The 18,365-nt window shown below is 38.3% G+C and overlaps 2 protein-coding genes across 2 annotated transcripts; one reads left to right on the forward strand and one right to left on the reverse strand.

The window, feature by feature from the left end:
- Positions 1-48: 48 nt before the first annotated feature.
- slc25a1b (slc25a1 solute carrier family 25 member 1b) lies at positions 49-7,939 on the reverse strand. The gene is made up of 9 exons (XM_063890051.1): positions 7,533-7,939; positions 4,276-4,383; positions 3,557-3,656; positions 3,089-3,227; positions 2,821-2,905; positions 2,520-2,624; positions 2,301-2,416; positions 2,135-2,208; positions 49-1,655 (listed from the first exon to the last, which is right to left on the reverse strand). Exons 1-9 carry the CDS (start codon positions 7,642-7,644, stop codon positions 1,541-1,543), a joined length of 954 nt encoding a protein of 317 aa, XP_063746121.1. The 5' UTR covers positions 7,645-7,939; the 3' UTR covers positions 49-1,540.
- A 1,377-nt stretch (positions 7,940-9,316) lies between these two features.
- Positions 9,317-18,287, forward strand: zgc:56235 (Voltage-dependent anion-selective channel protein 2-like). The gene is made up of 9 exons (XM_063889355.1): positions 9,317-9,451; positions 11,279-11,349; positions 12,514-12,563; positions 14,722-14,874; positions 14,962-15,014; positions 15,439-15,660; positions 15,873-16,023; positions 16,111-16,168; positions 17,126-18,287. Exons 2-9 carry the CDS (start codon positions 11,283-11,285, stop codon positions 17,215-17,217), a joined length of 846 nt encoding a protein of 281 aa, XP_063745425.1. The 5' UTR covers positions 9,317-9,451; positions 11,279-11,282; the 3' UTR covers positions 17,218-18,287.
- The last annotated feature ends 78 nt before the right edge of the window (positions 18,288-18,365 follow it).

Here is an 18,365-nt window from a genome sequence, read left to right on the forward strand (position 1 = left end):
ACATTCTGTGAATGACAGAAAGCCCAGAATGAAATGAACAAGACAAAATGAAGAGTGTGATCCAACGTTTATTTGTGCACATACATGTTAGAATTAAACTGAAGGCACAATACTTTGTTTTAACTGCTGGATGTGTTTCATATCTTAATATGAACTCCAAAGATATTTAAATAGCTGTGGCATTGAGTTTACATGGATGCAAACTGGAGCTGAATAATATAGCTCAAAGTAAACATTTGTAAAAACAACTATTAGCATTGCATGTAAACATGGCAGACTCACAAGCTACTCCAGTCTTTAGGTGACTTCATATATTGTATAAGAGCAGCAGCTGGCACATTGGGTCATCAGTTGGTGAAAAAAGTAAAAGGCAATTAATAGAGTTAGAAAATTAAAAACAAAATCTGCAATAAAAGCTATAGCACTTCCTGGAATGAGATGGAAGGCACTATTAATGGCACTTCTCAAACCAATTAAAGGCAACATTCATCAAAATACAAACACATCGGATGAATTTAGAAGATATGAACATCTCAGTAATACCTCAGAAACAGACTGGAATTAAACATCTGGCACCACCGCAGCATGTACAACTGAGTACATTATTAAAAATCTGTAGTTTCTTAAGTACATACAACATTCAATCATTCTTAATCTCAAAAGATCTTAAAATGAATCATACAATGCATAGGCACTTTTTATACCATCGATCTAGTTATTAAGTTGATTAGAAACATCTGTGCAACTTAAAAGGACTGTCTTTTCATCAATCACTACTATGTGGACATGTGCATTACTAAACAATTGTGTACATGCAACATAATAAAAAAACTGCATCTATGGATCCTACAAGCTTGATTAATCTGACAATTATCATTTAAGGCATTTAGTTCTTAGTGTACCTGTTGCCTCTGCAGCATTTGACATCTGAATATAAATGATTTCATCAGACACTGAATGAAATACTGCTTTTGCAAGTCTGGTAGAAAAAGTCTAATAATTTAATATAAAGAGGGCTTTAAATGTTTGTACCTGTTATAATCTCTCATTTCAACTAAAACCTTTCTGTCTACAGTTTTCTAAATCACATTTTGTTGGGTTGGCAATCGTTACTCTTCGATTAGGTACATACAGCACTAGCACAAGTAAATTCCAGGTGCTGTAGTTGTCTTTGCTGACAGCTTTCCCATTTCTCTAGTCAATCAGATCCAAATAAATGCCCCTGTTCCTTTCCCTGAGATCTGAAGGAACTGCCCCCCTCTGGAATTTTAAGGAATAAAAACCAAGTGTAAGCACTGACTCTGCAATCTGGAGGCTTTTTTCATGCAGAAAAGGCTAACCATTTTAGTAGCTTTGTTATAAATAAATCCAAGAACCTACCAATCCCTTTCGTTCTCTCTGAAAATCACTAAGAGGTAGATATTAGAACCTATAAGCAGGGTTTAAGGAGATTGGTTTGGGACGAGGCCTGGTTAATAATATGAATGGCCTGTCGTAACACTCCTGCTTGTTGTGTAGCACCGATGGGTGGGGTTCCATCTCAGTCCGTCTTCCAAACCTTGTTCAGGACCTTCACGACTTCTTCGTAAATAATAAAGACTATGGCCACATCCATACACACCCGACCCAGCCGGGGAACAGTACCTTTGTAGAATCTGAAGGGCACACAGGCACAGAGTGAATATCGCACTTTAGGGCAATACAAAAATGCATCTCAAATGTTTTAAATACATTTACTACTAAACTTACAAAAATGCATTATCACTGGAGCCCAGTCGCCCTTCTACGAAAAATACATCCCAACTAATAATAAGGCTATTTTTTATCACTTTAAAATGTAAAATAATAGTGGGTTAAGGAAAAGCCCAAAAATGATCTTTGAAGACTGTGCATTCTTTTTTGGAAAATGTGTGCATAAGGACTATTGTTATTTTTAACCTTGAGACAGAGCTAGGCAGTAGTTGACATGTAGATAATTCAAATGATTGCTGAACCATTGATGTGTAAAGAGTGTGAATCCTTTAAATATATGATGGCTTACCCTCCATAAAAGACAACTTATACAAAATGTGCAAAGTCTTTCTATTGCCAGTCATTCTCTATAAATATGAATCAACTCTCTCTATAAACTTACGCCTTCGGTCCCTCGTGCTTCATGATCTTGACGGCACAGTCCAGTGTGCTTTTGTACTTTTTAGCTTCGAGACCCTGATGAATATGAGTTGTACATGTTAGTCACTCTGATCAGGGATTAATGATTGGATGATTTTCTGAGGAGAAGAACATGATAATGCACCAACCTGCATTCTGGTCTTAATGACATCCAGAGGAGTGTTTCCAAACACACTCACAGCACCAGCCACAGCTCCAAACATTCCAGTTATCAGAGGGTTAATGGATTTGTCGGGGTTATCACCTTGGTGTTTACAACAACAACAAAAAAAAGACGGAAATGATTGGGCTGTTTATAATACACAAAGGGGATATAAAAGACGTGGAAGTTATTCATTCTCACACACCTTTGTACCAGTTCCTCAGGGAAGTCATGACGTAGAAGCGGATGGCCTGGTTGGAGCCTTGCTTCAGCACCGTGGCTGTGAGGCCTTGGTAAGTCCCCTTGAGTCCTGCAGGTAGAAACTTTATCAGAACTTTATCAAAAGCAAAACTCTCACAGCCATCCAGCTCGGGGCTAATGAGGTAGCGAAAGAAATGCAAATGCAAATACAGAAGAAGAATTTCCTGCAGGTGATATCATTATGAGATTGAACAGTAGGTGGCATTAAAATGCAACTCAGGCAAAGATGAAGAAAGCTTCCATACCTTCAACTCTGATAATCTCCCTCACTCCATGGAAAAATCCCTTGTACTTTGGGTTTGCTGATGTCTGATCATGGATGAATTTGACCTAAAATGACATCATGGCAATGTAAATACATTTGACGAGCCAAGGTGTAAAGAATCCAGAGAGAAACGATGCAGTGGAGCACTTAAAAACTAAGTCTGGTTCTGCAAGGTTGATGGATTCAGTGTTGTGTTACCAACTTGCAATGCTGAATAAAGGAATAATGTTTTTTCAAATATTTTTTACCTTTACTGTCTCCATAGGACAGACTACGATCACAGCCTCAGCTACTCCGGCCCCGAGGCCACAGAGTAAACCTTGCGTGCTGTTAAGTCTTCCATTTTCGTCGCGCATTTTATTACTGATGAACTCAAACACTCCAAACCTGTAGTCAAAGGATAAAAATATGGATTTTTTTTTTTACTAAAACCCTCCAAATCGGTTGCCAAAGGATAAAAATATTTGTTACTTTTTTACGTGGCTTATAAATTGCAGTGGCCTTGCTAAGCCCTTAACAATTATATATTTCTTTATGAATCTGTCAAAAATGCACATAGCCCTTTTTAAATTGCCCCCATATTCACTTCACAATAATATGAAACAGAGAAAAGCAGCAAATCCTCACATCTGAGAAACCGGTGAAACCAATATGCGTTATTGAGGTTTATTGGAATGAAGCAGTTGTACATTAATGTGTGTCTGTGCATAAGGTACCTGACAGCAGCTTTAGGAATAGAGCCGTACAGCAGTGAGCTTAGACCTCTGTACAGACCCCTCACCCCATGACCGTTCACTGTCTGCTTCACACAGTCAGCTGTAGGAGAGGATGAAAAAGAGAGCAGCCTACTAAACAATCATTTCTTGCACATGAATGTAAACCCTACTGCCAAGAAAAGCTATCTTTTATAAAATCAGCAGCTGCTTTGTTTGGAGTATCTTGCTGTAACAGTAAAGTAGTTAAAAGACAAACATATTGCATTTTTGAGTTCAGGTTGGTTGCAGCCTGGAACAACAGCCCTTCATACTGAGTTACTACACACAAACATTGTCTATGCCAAAGTTCACAAGCTCTCTTCTATAACAAACACTGACTTACTATGCAAACACACCTCTGTGTGTTGAAGTTTGCTCTCAAATCTGCAACAAGGTCTTAACTTAATCAAAACGAATGCTGAGAACTTGCTGATGGACCGTTTTTTAAAATTATGGTTTCATTGGTTTGGTTTAGTTAAATATATTGTACAGAAGAGACCGCTTTATTAGGTACACCTGTAAGATGTAATGCAGTCTTTATTTATTACTGTATGTGTTTGTTATTAAGGTTTACAAGTAGTATTTCCCACAGAGTGAAGTGGCATTATCATCACTGTGATTATAATGTAGCAATGAATTGAAAATGAAAGGCTCATTTCAGACAGTGGACATGAACTCACAGATGCCTCTGTATTTGGGAGGATTCGCCTTCTCGTCGAGCTGAAGCTGTGTTTTAACATACTCTGTGGGGAAGGTGATGCAGATCTCTATGCCTCCTGCTATCCCACCTGAAATAACAGTTAAAAAACAACTTGAAGCACGGACACATATTAACAAACAGTTCAAAGTTTTTCAGTCAACACCACACAAGTGCATTTCAGCAATACAGCAACCACCCTGATTATATACAAAAAAGTTATTAAATATAAAATGTTATGTGTAAACACTCATTTCACAGACTTATTTCACAGAATTCAAGTTTGGTTTTAACAGCCCATATCAATCACACCATTTTGCATGTTAAGGTACTTCCACACTATTTTTGTCGATCTGTAATGATGATAATGAAACTTCATTTATACACTCATTGCCATACACTAAGATACAATACAACATGCTTTAGAAAAAATAGAAATAAAAACACAGATGCAAAAATGTGGAGCAATAAATTAGTAGAACTTATAGAAATAAATAATTGTAAAAATAATAAATGGCAAATTAAATGTAAATTAAAAACTACTAAAGGTGGTTAAAACATGGTTAAAGTAAGGTTTATGTCAAGTGATCAGCTGGGTGCACGTTAAAAATCATTCAAGGTAGTTGACAGTGTATATGGATGTTTCATGCATGCTGCCTCAAGGCGTTTACACTACTACAGTATGAACGAGCTCCACCTTAAACCCTTGCTGTCACCACACATCTGCCGTTCAGCAGCATACACCCAGCCTGCAGCTGATAGGCTCTGCTGATCTCAGAGCAATGCCACCTATAGCCCATTCCCCCTGGCCTGACTTCAACCAGGGGGTGTGTGTAGCCTTCAGAGCACATACTGTTAACCCTCAATCAGAGCAGCCGCCTGATAGCTGTCTGACTCCTCCTAAAGGAGTGACAAGTTTCCATGAAGTTAAATGAAGGAAAGTTATCATACTAGCATTCCTGCATCTACTTAACTAAACTCTTCAAATTAAAATGCTGCAAAGGCTTCAAAGTAGCAAGGGAAATAAATAAAACATATGTTTGCAGAAGAGAGGTAGATTTATCATGGTTAACTTTTTTATTTTTAAAGCTTGAATTCCTACTCACACATTTTTAAAAAAGGAACCTTTGTTGATTCTTTACCATGCATTAGTTCTCCCAAAATGTCATGCAGCAATACACAAAACACTACTTATGCTCTAGCAATCACAAGATTATAGTTTCCCTCTGAAACATGAAGTGTATTTTGGCTACACACCCTGTAAGGCATTCCTTTGGTTAGAGACTTTGGGCTTTAGAGCTGTAGTTGTACCTTCACATTACGCTTGCATCAAAAACAGTCCACAACATCATCATCTACAAACAGCTTGCATGTTGTACCTGCATTTTGTCCCAGAATTCAAGCTGGAAAAAGATATAGAACCAGTTTATCGAGTAGGACGTGAACGGACAGTGAAACAGACATTAGAAGTCAGTGCAGCGAGAGTCAATGTTCACTACTTCTACTTTAAAATACTAGCAACACTTGCACTAAGTATCCTTTAGTTTTCTAGTCATGACTCTATTTACATATTTAACATTCAAGAAAGAACACATGACTACTGTACAATACTATTTTATGTGCTGATAATAAGGCTAGAGAAGTGTATGATTATAGTCATCACAGGATAGGAAGTCATGCTAGTAATTGTCATGGATTAGATAAGGTTTTTGTGAATGTTACTGATAATTAAATTCAAGGAGTACTTCAGCATTTTAGGACATTTTTGTTTTTTCCCTATACTCACTTTTTTTCATTTGTTATGAAGCTACACACAGGAGTTGATTTTTTTTGCACTTTTGCGAATCATGTTTATGTGTCTGACAAATATAAAGTAAAACATACACATTTCAATTGAGTTTAATCCACAGTTTACAGTGTTGAATACAGATGCTGTCTGCTTCAGTGGGTATTAGTGATTTTATAAAGCGTTGGCATGTGAGCTAATTATTCTCTTGTGACTTGCTGATTTGTGCCTATTCATCCCTGACGTTGGGCTGGCATTACATTTTATGCTTAGACAGTGATTCAAGAAGTACTCAGATCTCTGTTACAAGAGAAAGGTCGGCAAAACACAGCTTTTACTAAAGTCAAATTGCAAAGTAACACCATAAAAATATATTTAGAGCACCAAAAGTAAAAGTAATCATTATATAGAATGGTCCAAATTAAAATAGTTTACTGCACTGTAATTAAAGATGCATTAATGTGAAAGTATATGTTGGTTACTAGTGCTCTGAAATCCAGTCGTATTACATAATAGCATAGGATAAGAACAATTACCTCAATATAGTACCGTACTTGAATATATGCACATTCCATAAACCACTGATTATACATATTCTCCATATGTGGTTTAAGAAGTGATCTAAAAAAAAAACATTTTACAACAGCTTTTTGGAAGGCCTACGTGGCCATGTCTTGACCTTTCAATCCCCTGAAGCCCCTGGCCACAGAGTGTGACAAGCATGTTGTAACTAGGTGAATGTGTGCAGCGGCTGACAGAGCAATGTGCTTTGTCATCGTGGGTCATGGATCTGAACATGTGGACCCAGAGGCCTCTGAGCACACAGTATAAGAGCAGTAGGTTAATAGAAAACAACCGCCATACTGCTGACAGTAAGGTACATGGGCAAACAAATGCTCTTTGAACTTAGAGGTCTTAACATGATGGATTCAGCAGTAGTGTGTATGTCAACTTTGTTACAACCTATTGATATTGCAATGAAATCAATAATGATTGCCCTGTGGAACACTAAAGGTTACTTATTGACAAATAAGACAGGCAGGCAATCAGAGTTTATTGTGTGGACCCAGGAATAGTAGTTGATACCTTGGTAGTGACTAATCAAAAACATTCATTCAATTCATGTTTCTTTGAACATGATAAGTGGTGAATGGTCCTATGACATTGAGAACCGTCCAACTCCAGCCATTGAGACAAGTAACAAGTAATGCCTATGTGTGCACTCCACGGACTGCACAAAGTTTCTCCTTGAGTCTAGTGGTGCAATATTAATCAGAAAAGGGTACTCTTTGTTGTTTTTCACCAAATTCTTCTGCCTGTAGTGCACAATGCGCCTGTCCTTTGCATTTAAAATAAGTGTAATAGTAGTAAAAAAAATTACACACACGTTCAGTGCGCAAACTTGTCAACAACTCCGGACGAGTGCATGAGCGCCTGTGGAGAAACTTTCTTACCTGCCAGGATAGCCTTCCCCGGGTGCGTAAGTTTGGCTTTCCCCGCCGGAGCTGCAGCAGCCAGGCACCGGGGTCTGTAGAACGGGCTCACAAATCTAGGTTGTCCAGACATTATGACTGCGATACCCGGCCTAACTTTTATATTTGAGTGACAATGCGGACGTAATCGGTTGCTTCAAACCCGGTCGGCAGCCTTCAAGCCCTCATGCAGTCCGGGAGCTGTGTGCAGGAGTCCCGTTGCAAACATTGACCATTGGACTTGTGGTGCAGATCTAGAGTTGATAATCTCTGTGTACTTTCAACAGTGAAGTTCCCTCCGTGGCCCTGAGATGTTGATAGCGTCGAGTCAGTTTTCATTCAGGGCGGGGCACGACACCACACTTTCCCCCCTGACACGGAAAAACGCCATGTTTGTCACAAACATTTAAGGAGGACCGGAGAGATTCACTGAACAGAGCCGAAACAGGTTGCGCTTTGTCCGGGCCTGACTGGCCCTCTAGACTGCGCTGTTTCTCACATTATCCCTGTACACAGTGTACAGAAATCAATAGCTGAATATAACGGCATAATTCGCCATTGCATGTGGTTGAACATTACCAAATAATTGATGTGCCTTTTCTGTCACGTTTTTGCCATCAAACTAACACAGCAGTTGGACACTGTTGGTTTTCATATTGGTAATATAACATAACAATCATCTAGTAAATAGGTTTTTCATGATGCTTAAATCTTTGTACTTTTATTTAAGTACTTCTTACATCACTGAATATGAATAAATCCAGTTTTGTCAAAATGAAGAGGTTCTTGTACTTACTGGAGAATCCCTGGTCTGCTATTAACAACTGTACTCCACTAGGGATATTGTATTTTTTTTACTTCAGTGGAACAAATTGTTCTTTTTACTCTACAATATTTAATTAATAACTGTTAATTAATAAATAAAGTAATTACAATCACCCCCTCCCTTATAAGCAACAAAAGGAAAAGTGTTGAACAAAAGAATGCATCAATTATTATAAACAAGTGATCAAATATACTGTTCGTAGTATACAAATGGTTTATTATGCATGACGAGTTTTATCTCTTTTAGCACTTCAGGCCTATAGTATATCATGATGTTATTTTTGAACAACATTTTCAATGCAGTTCTTTTACTTGACTGTGTTTTTTACACTGCATTTCTACTTTACAGTGTAGGAATAGCTACTCTGTTACAAGTAAAAGTCCTGCTATCAAAATGTTACTCAAGTAAAAGTAAAAAAGTATCAGCATCAAAATATACTTAAAGTACCAAATAGGCCCATTTCAGAATCATATAGTAAATGCGTTGATTACAATAAATGATGCATTAATGTGTTTATCAAAAGGTGCTAGTTTTAATTGTATACTGCAGGGTAGCTTGTGAATTTACTCCAGGTCTAACTAAAGTCGGATTTAAATGTTGAACATATTTCATATCATTTTTACAAATCAAAGTAACTAAAGGTATTTAATAAATGTAGTGGAGTATAAATACATGATTATCCTCTGAATTGTAGTGGAGTAGAAGTACAAAGTAGCAAAAATGTGAAATACTCAAGTACAAGCCCCTTTAGTACTACTCCTTTAGTACTTAAGTAAATCTAATTACATGAATTGTCCAATAAATAAATCTTCTAATTTCTAGAACAAACACTTTAAATAAAAAATCTAACACTCATGATAAACTGTTCGGATGAGGCAATGCGCTTTGGGATTATCTCTTGTTTCTGCATTGACTCTTCGATCGCTTCTCTCTGGTACTGCGCATGCGCCATATATCTCCTTCATTATGCCCTGTCCCCCGTTATAGACATTGCTAAACTAAACTAGCTGTCAATCCACTCAGCAGCATCACGCCAGGGAACTCTGCAAACCCCCTTCCAAACACACAACCAACGGTAAGGAGACCAAAACGAGCATCAATCAAAAATAAATATTAGGTTCAGCTGCATAATACCTGTATAATAAGGAATGGTAGCAATGGCTGCTGAGATAAGGGTTCCTTTCTCTCCAAGGTTAGTTTAGCAGGTTGAGCGATTTAGCTAGCGGTGGCTCAGTTATGTAATGATGTTTAGCCTTGCAGTGCACAGTTTAATCCTTGATGTTAGGGGAAACAGTATGATAGTGCAGAGATTCACGTTAGCATTTAGCAACTTTATTTGCTGGGTTTATGGCTTGCTAACTAGATATGAAGGTGTGTGCGTGTGTGTGTATGTGTGTAATGCGGGGCATGCAGAATATAATATATTAACTAAAAGCTATACCACTTAGGTGATGCACATCTTTCGTAACCTATAATTGCAAGTTAGCTTGTTACTGCAGCTGACACAGTAGTTAGCTAGCTAGCTAGCTAGCTAGCTGTAAAACACCCCCACACCTCTTTCTCAGGCCCATCTGCTGTTCTTTGTCCCGGATCAGAGATGCAGCACCAAGGGGCTGTAAATGCAGAAAATAAATAATTGTTCATATTGGATTTTATTTAAAATAGAGGATCATGCAGCATCCCCAGGATGAGGGCCCTTTTTACAACCTTGAGATGTGTGGCGAGAGCCTTTTGTTCGGATGCTTTAACAGGATAGGGATCAAACAAAATAAACCTTTTGTAAGTTTGGCAGGGGTACAGTTAAATAGAGAACATACAATAGTTTAATAATTAGAGGTGTATAACATTAAAAAAGGTATACAATGCAAACAGAACTATGCAAAAGACAAAAGTGACAGTAATGTGATTAATGATGCACACATCAGTGTTCAAATATTTATAACATATTAAAAAATGATAAACTATAATATAGTATGGGATACTAGCTAAAGTATGAGTTTTAAGATATTTATAATATATTTTATTGTACAGCAGTATGATACAACATAATATAACATTTTAAACCTGTTAGATGAGCTATTTCATGTTATTTTGTGTAAATGTGTACTCATATTTCAGGTTAAATGTACATTTCTGGGTGCTGGGCTCTTAAAGTGCACCAGTAGCTTCATGGTTGATCCAGATGCAGAGCTCATCTGTTGTTAGCCTCCCAGCTGCCTCTAAAAGAACATTTTGTTCCCTTTAGCTGGAGCAAACCTGTAGACATGGTAAATTAATTTAGTGATGGCTACTGCATTGTTTGGGTAAATGAAAAAACCCTATGGACTTTTGTTATTCTGAAGTGCTAACTGCCTTCAATCAGGATAAGCTTTGCTAGTGTTGCAGCATCATGGAGGACTCAAATGTGGCTGAGGACCAGGGCCTTTAATTGAGTACTGCACCTATACCACACCACACAGAGAAAAGGAGGACGGCTCTTTAATTTTTCTATTGGATTTAACTTACTGTTTCACTACAGCATTACATTAATAAATGTGTATATATATTTCATTTTTATTTTGTATATATCTTTTTCTAATATTACTTTATGCGTTTACTACTTCCTGTTTACATTACAGTTCATTCACTTTGGAATGACTGTCGACCACAGAAAATATCTTATTATATATACTTGTTTATCCCTCTTATGCACTATTTTATGTATAATAATCAAGCCTTATCTCATAATGTGTTGTTGTAAAAAGAGCATTGTTGGAGGGAGCATAAAAATGTAGAATTTCATTGTCACGATTCATCGTTGTTCATATGACAATAAATACGTTGATAACAATAAATAACTTTGATATGATATTAAAAATGAGTCAGCGACACTAATTCCATCACATGACTTTCTCTCCTCCAGCACAATGGCTGTCCCTCCCTCATACTCAGACCTGGGCAAGTCTGCCAAGGATATATTCAGCAAGGGATATGGTGAGTACTGTTTCAGCCTAAAGAGTCAATTATTAACTGAGGAATTCCTCAAACACAGGGACTGTTCAAACCTGGTGTTTCAGTGATTCTAGCTCTTAGTCTGTTGTGCAGATAATATTAATAGATTGATGATTATAGCTACGTATATTTAAAGTAGGTAGTGTGTAACGTTTGAACTAGGAGAAGGCAAAAAGGAATACATTCTCTATCTCTTTGTAAATATATAAACTCGTTCTAAATGATGTGTTTTTCAAACCAAATCCATCAAATCAAATTCCAATCAATTTACTTTATCACACTGCACACATTTAATTATATTATAATATATTTGTATATATAGGATCATTTTTTGTATTTTGTTAAATGTGAAGATGCAGGAGACGGTTATCTTAGCTTAGCTGAAATACTGGTAACCGGGGGATAGAGCTAACCAGGCTTTGTCCAAATATTTAAAACAAAATTCCAAAACCTCTTAAGCTCTATCATACGGAACCCGTAAAGGGACATGGGGAAATAAAAAAAACTTAAACGTTTCTCGTGCTCACGCGAAAGTTTCAAACCTACCAAATGTCAGGTTTGGTCATAGGCAGTGTTCCTGGTTTAATTATTATTTTATTTAATGCATTTAGCATTAAAACACGCTCTCCTTCAGAGTGAATTAAAGTGTGGTTGAAGTTTTTTCATGGATTTCAATGACATTCACAAGGCTGGGGTTTCCATCGGTCATCAGCTTTCGGCCGTATGTTGACGCTGTCTGACGAAACGACACCTTGAATAAGATCTGACAGGAGTGTGCTTATGTACTGCTGAGTGTGCTTATGTTCTGCCGCGATACTTTCTCGTGAGCACTGGAAACATTTGAGTTTTCTTTTCTTTTTTTCCACGTCCCTTTACGGGTTCCGTACTATCATTGACATATCATACATTCTTCAAGTGTTTTAACACTAACATGTTAAAACAACACTAGGTGTTATGTGCCTGCCTTTATGCTAAGCTAAGGTAAATACCTCCTTGCTCCAGGTTTATATTATTAAACAGACAGATATTAAGGTGGTATTTCCTGGATATACATCTTTTCTGAAATGTCTAACTATTCCTTTAAATCTTGATATTGGAATTATTTGTTGCTGCTAACACACACCTCTGTCCTTTAACATCTTGCAGGCTTCGGAGTTGTGAAGCTCGACCTCAAGACCAAATCACAGAGTGGAGTGGTGAGGACACTTTTCTTATATTTAATTTATTACCACTTGTCATTTTCTAGTGTCCTTCTGCCTTGTCCATCTCTGAAAAGCCTAATTTTGTGTAAGATTAACCAGAAAAGTTTTTCTCTGAGTGTCTGATTGCTGTTATAATACTTTGGGATATACAGTATAGGAAAAAAAACACATAGCTGTCCGCAGACTCCGGACATGTCATATGCACAGCAGATACAGCGTATAAGATTTTCATTGCCAACATATACGCTGTATCTGCTGTGCATATGACAAATAAAACCTTGAAACCTTGAAACCTTGAAACATGCAGAGTGTTTTATGGCTCAGGAAGCTGATACCAATGCAACAAAGAGGAAATGGTAGCGCATGATAGGTAAACAACTAGCGGAGCATGTCAGCAAGCTCTTTACAGGGTTGGACATCTCAGAAGCTTACAGTAATGGAGGATCTCCTGTTACAACCTTCCTGCTTTCCATCACTGCTGCTCTAACCCTCCTCCAAAATAAAAGCCTACCTGAACTCCTGCCCCCTGCTGTAACCTGTAGAGTGACCATCTCCAGGTATCTGAGCGGTGCTGCTGCAGGCCTGCTTGGCTAAACATGACAGACATGTTTGTGCTGTGGCCTGTCTGTCTCTCTCTCCCCTTAACCGCTGCTCTGTCTCCATGCTGCTGCCTTCTGTCCCGGACCGCTCGCTCTAATGTAGATGGTAAGATTGGTGTCAGCGCTGACAGCTGCTATTCATATACTGTTCACCTCCATCTTGCTGCTGCTCTCATGCTCCAGTGTCTGTCTTCTTTTGTTTTCGTGAGCATCGTTCACACAGCATGAATATCAATGTGTTTTATAACGATTATTTGCTTTTAATGTCCTGTCACTTCACTCTTATTAACATCTAACTTTTCATTTCTTTAGGGCTTCATTTCCATTGTCAGCTTATTGTCTTGATTAATCCATTCGTTGTTTGTTCTAGGGATGTCATTGGTCAGCCTCCGAGTATATCCGACTGGTCACAAATTACCCCTCTATGGTCTTGTGTATTTAATTTAAGTTAAATTAACATGGAAGCTGTGTTGTGTTGGCAAAAAAAGCTGGAAAATGATCAATTTAAAAGTAGAAATTCTCAATCAATGCCCCATCGAAGCTGCTTCCCTCATTACATATGTACTGTACAAATCAATCAGTCAATTTATACATCACATTAAATCGTAAAAGGTATAACTCCAGTGAAATGCAATCCGGTCAGCTCCTTTTAATGGATAAATCTTTTACCGTAAAACACACACCTCCTCCTTTTTCCCGCCAGAGTCCTCTGTTCTGTCAGGTTGTTACAAAAAGAGTCAGCTGGTTGAATGGTGCTTGAGTCCGCTACACTGCTAACACCTTTCTGCCCTAAACGCTGTGTTTCCCACTCAACGACACTCTCACCGAGCACAACCATTATTCACTTATCTTCAACAGTCAAATCAATCATTGTTGACGGAAAATAGATCAGAAATACTAATGGACTTACTCCGGAGTGCAAATCAGGACCGGAACGTCTCTTACCTCAAAGAGTCGTGCTGCCTGTAATGGCTGTTCACAAGGAGATAAGAGCCAACAGTCTATGATATTCAATATTAATAAGAAGGCGTTTCATAAATCACGAACCACCGCAACCACAAGAGGTCTTTGAGCTTACAGTCATAAATTCGCTCAGGAAATATTGGTCTGATGGGTCGAGCAGTATATCAGATAAGGCGTGGACATACTGACCCATGCACACTTCATCTACAATATAAAAGGAAGGAAGATTAAAATGCTAAATTATAGGCAAATATGGTCACTTTCAACATCCTTGTCTGTGTTATTTCTAACCATACACTTAGCATTAATATTATTAATATTCATCAATCGTGTCACTGTGTTTTCCTGTCCATTACATGTGTTACTGCATGGATTCATGTTGAGTGTATTGTCTAATGTTGTAATATGCCTTTGATATTATTTATTTCTGCACCGTTGAATGATAATTACATTTAGTTTGAGTTGTAGTTTGCACACTTTTTACTCTTTTTTCCCCCCTGCTTGTCTGTAAGGTGTCTTTTCTTTGGATATTGTATGATCATCTGAGTCGGTTTGACTTGTGTACTAAAGACTAAATGTCCTCCTCTCAGGAGTTCAACACATCTGGCTCCAGTAACACAGACACAGGGAAGGCTGCGGGGAGCCTGGAGACCAAATACAAGATGAAGGAGCTGGGCCTCACCTTCAACCAGAAGTGGAACACAGACAACACGCTGGCCACCGAGGTCACCGTGGAGGACCAGGTATGTGCCAACATCCAGTGTTCTGATTTGGTTTTGCTGAACATTATTTTTTAATCTAACAGTGTTATTTTGTTGCTTTACCTACAGCTGACTCAAGGACTGAAGGTGGCCTTGGATACATCTTTTGTACCAAACACAGGGTGAGTCGGCATTTATTTGTGTGATTCAGTTATAGCATGCCTTTGGGTTTTAGTGGACCGGTAGAACAGTTAAGTCAGAGCACTGTGAGGAAAGATCCAATTATTTACACTAATGTTTCTTTTATTTAGTCAATAATTATCTGCTATTTTCACACATTTTCAAACCTCAGGGATTTTAGAAAGACAGCTACTCCTTGTAGCTTTTATCAAACAACAGGGCCAAAATTGCCATTTTTGGGGACTACTTTCAGGGGCGGATTAATCCACATTTGGTACTCTAGTGAATATTTGGGGCAGCAGGACGGTGATGTGGGATCATAAACCACAGTGTCTACGGTGATGAAAGAACATGATTTAACAACAAGAGACACATAAACAATGCATATTAGAGACAAACGTTTGACCCTATGATTGCATGTTTCAGTAAGAAGAGTGGAAAGCTGAAGACGGCCTACAAGCGTGAGTTTGTGAACCTGGGCTGTGACGTGGACTTCGAGGGTCCCATCATCCACGCCGCGGCAGTGCTCGGCTACGAGGGCTGGCTGGCCGGCTACCAGATGGCCTTCGACACGGCCAAGTCCAAACTGGCCCAGAACAACTTCGCCCTCGGATACAAGGCCGGAGACTTCCAGCTGCACACCAACGTGTGAGTACTCCAGGGATGATGCATCTCAAATTCATCCTCATCCGACACTGGGAGTCTGGGGAGAATCTGGGACATTTACACTAGCTTGTTTAATATTCTGCACCACTTTGTGACACTGATTGCCAAGATTACGAACTCCAACAGTACAGATGAGTGAAGGATCTGCAGGATTACACACTCAACTATCTATCTTTGAATCTGGTAACCCACAGTAACGACGGGACCGAGTTCGGCGGCTCCATCTACCAGAAGGTTAACGACGAGCTGGAGACAGCAGTCACTCTGGCCTGGACCGCCGGCAGCAACAACACTCGCTTCGGCATCGCCGCCAAATACAAGCTGGACAAAGACGCCTCTCTGTCTGTGAGTTCTGGTTCACTGCTCTGTTGTAAAATGCTCACAAACAAATGTGCTGTATGGTTTCATGACTCATCATGTTTCATCCTGCAGGCCAAAGTCAACAATGCTAGTCTGATTGGAGTGGGCTACACCCAGAGCCTTCGGCCAGGTAGGCTAACACACCTCCATATTTACAGAATATATTTAGGGTTATAGGTGAAGGGTTGACCCTGTAGCTTTTTAGGGCTGTCTATATTTAACGAGTATTTTGGATCATTTTAAACTATTTTCCAAGTTATTCTATTCGCTCTATAAAAATGGGTCAGGAAGAAGTGAAAAATGTCGTCCTAGTTTTTCAAGGTGATGTCTTTAATAGCTAATTTTGTCCGTCCCTACTGGTTATTACAAATACTTTGTCAGTGATGGAAAGTACAGTAAGTAAAATAATGTTTCAAGTTACATTTTCCACTTTATTTCAGAGGGTAGTAATTGAATAGTTTCTTAACTTAAAATGACTTTCCATATTCTGATTAACAATACAATTATTTTCAGCAGATAAGTTATGATATTATAGTTTATATTTAAATGGCTTCATTAATGTATATATATATATATATTCTTAAGATACAAGTAATCAATACATGTACTAGCTAAAATATAAAGTGCTGTACATATAAATGGATATATCTAAATAATCCTATAATAAAATATAGTAAACTATCATGAACAGAAAAAAGACCATTCTTACATTTTGTGTAAATACTTGTCTTTAGCATTTTCTTTTTTAATGCTAAATAGTTTTGTTAAAAATACTTCTTTGTATTATCCTTGTATTTCTGACTGACTTTGACTAGTTCTTTGATTGATTATGTTCGCACCACCAGACACCAAATCAAATTCCTTGTATGTGTAAACGTACCTGGCAATATACTTCTGATTCTGCAAGATCAGTACTTTTACTCTGCACTTTTAGATTATAGAAGTTGTTACTCTGTGGTATTGCTACTTTTACTGAAGTTTAAGATCTGAGTACTTATACATACAAACATAGTAGGCAAACGGATATTAATTGAACTTGAAATTGGTATTAAAAACTTGTTAAAGTCTCACATCTGTGTCCCTGCAGGTGTGAAGGTCACCCTCTCCGCTCTGATCGACGGGAAGAACTTCAACGCCGGCGGACACAAAGTGGGGATGGGCTTCGAGCTGGAGGCATAAAGGGGAGAACAAAGAAGGAAACAAACCTCCGAACCTCATCACTACACACACCCCTTCCTCCTCCCCACAAAGTCCATCACTATCTTGTAGCTTCTCTCTGGGCTCTCCCTCACATTTCCTCCTCCCCCCTGTTCACACATTTCATGAGCATATCTGACAGTAATAGTGGAGCCTCAGCACCATGCTAAAACACCCTGAGAGGAGCTGTGAGGTTGTTGTTCCTGAAACTGACGGCGTACAGTTTTACTGTCATTGAAGTGACACTATTTATTTCCCTGTTGGTCTCTGGAAGAGGTAGCTGTTGGTGTTAATGTTTAGCTTCTGTATTCGGTTGTTTCCTGCCTTCCTTAAAGCATGTAAGAATGAAAAATGTGGATGCAGAGCTGAAAGCTTATTCGCTTGGTCAAAAACAAATGGTGCTGAGTGTCTGTTTCTTTTCCTTTTAATGCTGTACGCACTTTTGGCTGTGTTGTCTGTGGACTATTTATCCATCTAAACACATTTCAATGAACTTATGACTGAAATCTTTTTGAGAGGTGATGAAGGATATTAAAACGGGAAGAAGGAAAGATGCTCATGAATGATCTTTTTAATCCTTTGTGATTTTTGGTAGGTGAAACCAATGTAGTGGAATCTTATAGTAGCGTACGTAGTTAGTTTGCATTTCTACAATATTGTTTTCATCTATCTGTCTCAGCCCAGCGTTCACAAAGAGATATTTCGCATCTGGTGGTAACTACTCGTCATAACTCCACGTCCAGCTGTTTCCTCATGTTGCTCGAGGACTGCACCCATTGCTGTCAGTGCTCGAAAACACTCCTCAGATCTGTACAGAAAATACAGCTGATGTCCTCAGAGGGACTCCGGTCAAAACACTGCATAGGATTATACAAGAGGTTGTCCTAAATGACTTTCCTTTTATCCTTTCTTCTTTTTTTTCTGCAACCAAAATGTGTTTTTTGTTTTAATCTTATTGTGGTGTCATAAGGCTAACTTTTCTTTGTGACTTAGACACAGTACCTCATTTTTTTTCCAATGTCAATTAAAGGAATTCTAATAAGGAAAAAACACTTTCTGAAAGTTGTTGTAATTATTGCTTCATCAGTAATGGTAGAATATTATTTTTGCTGTTTTAAACTCACATCCTT

Source organism: Eleginops maclovinus, chromosome 8 (genome assembly GCF_036324505.1).
Source record: "Eleginops maclovinus isolate JMC-PN-2008 ecotype Puerto Natales chromosome 8, JC_Emac_rtc_rv5, whole genome shotgun sequence".
Classification (NCBI taxonomy): Eukaryota; Metazoa; Chordata; class Actinopteri; order Perciformes; family Eleginopidae; genus Eleginops; species Eleginops maclovinus.

Excerpts from the sequence above, each read along its gene's own strand:
- slc25a1b (XM_063890051.1), bottom strand. The coding sequence starts at position 7,644 with ATGTCTGGACAACCTAGATTTGTGAGCCCGTTCTACAGACCCCGGTGC. Across the intron at positions 3,657-4,275 it reads TCCCAAATACAGAGGCATCT|CTGACTGTGTGAAGCAGACA; the intron begins GTGAGTTCATGT and ends CCTCTCCTACAG. Across the intron at positions 1,656-2,134 it reads AAGCACGAGGGACCGAAGGC|ATTCTACAAAGGTACTGTTC; the intron begins GTAAGTTTATAG and ends TGTGCCCTTCAG.
- zgc:56235 (XM_063889355.1), top strand. The coding sequence starts at position 11,283 with ATGGCTGTCCCTCCCTCATACTCAGACCTGGGCAAGTCTGCCAAGGAT. Across the intron at positions 12,564-14,721 it reads CCAAATCACAGAGTGGAGTG|GAGTTCAACACATCTGGCTC; the intron begins GTGAGGACACTT and ends TCCTCCTCTCAG. Across the intron at positions 14,875-14,961 it reads AGGTCACCGTGGAGGACCAG|CTGACTCAAGGACTGAAGGT; the intron begins GTATGTGCCAAC and ends CTTTACCTACAG.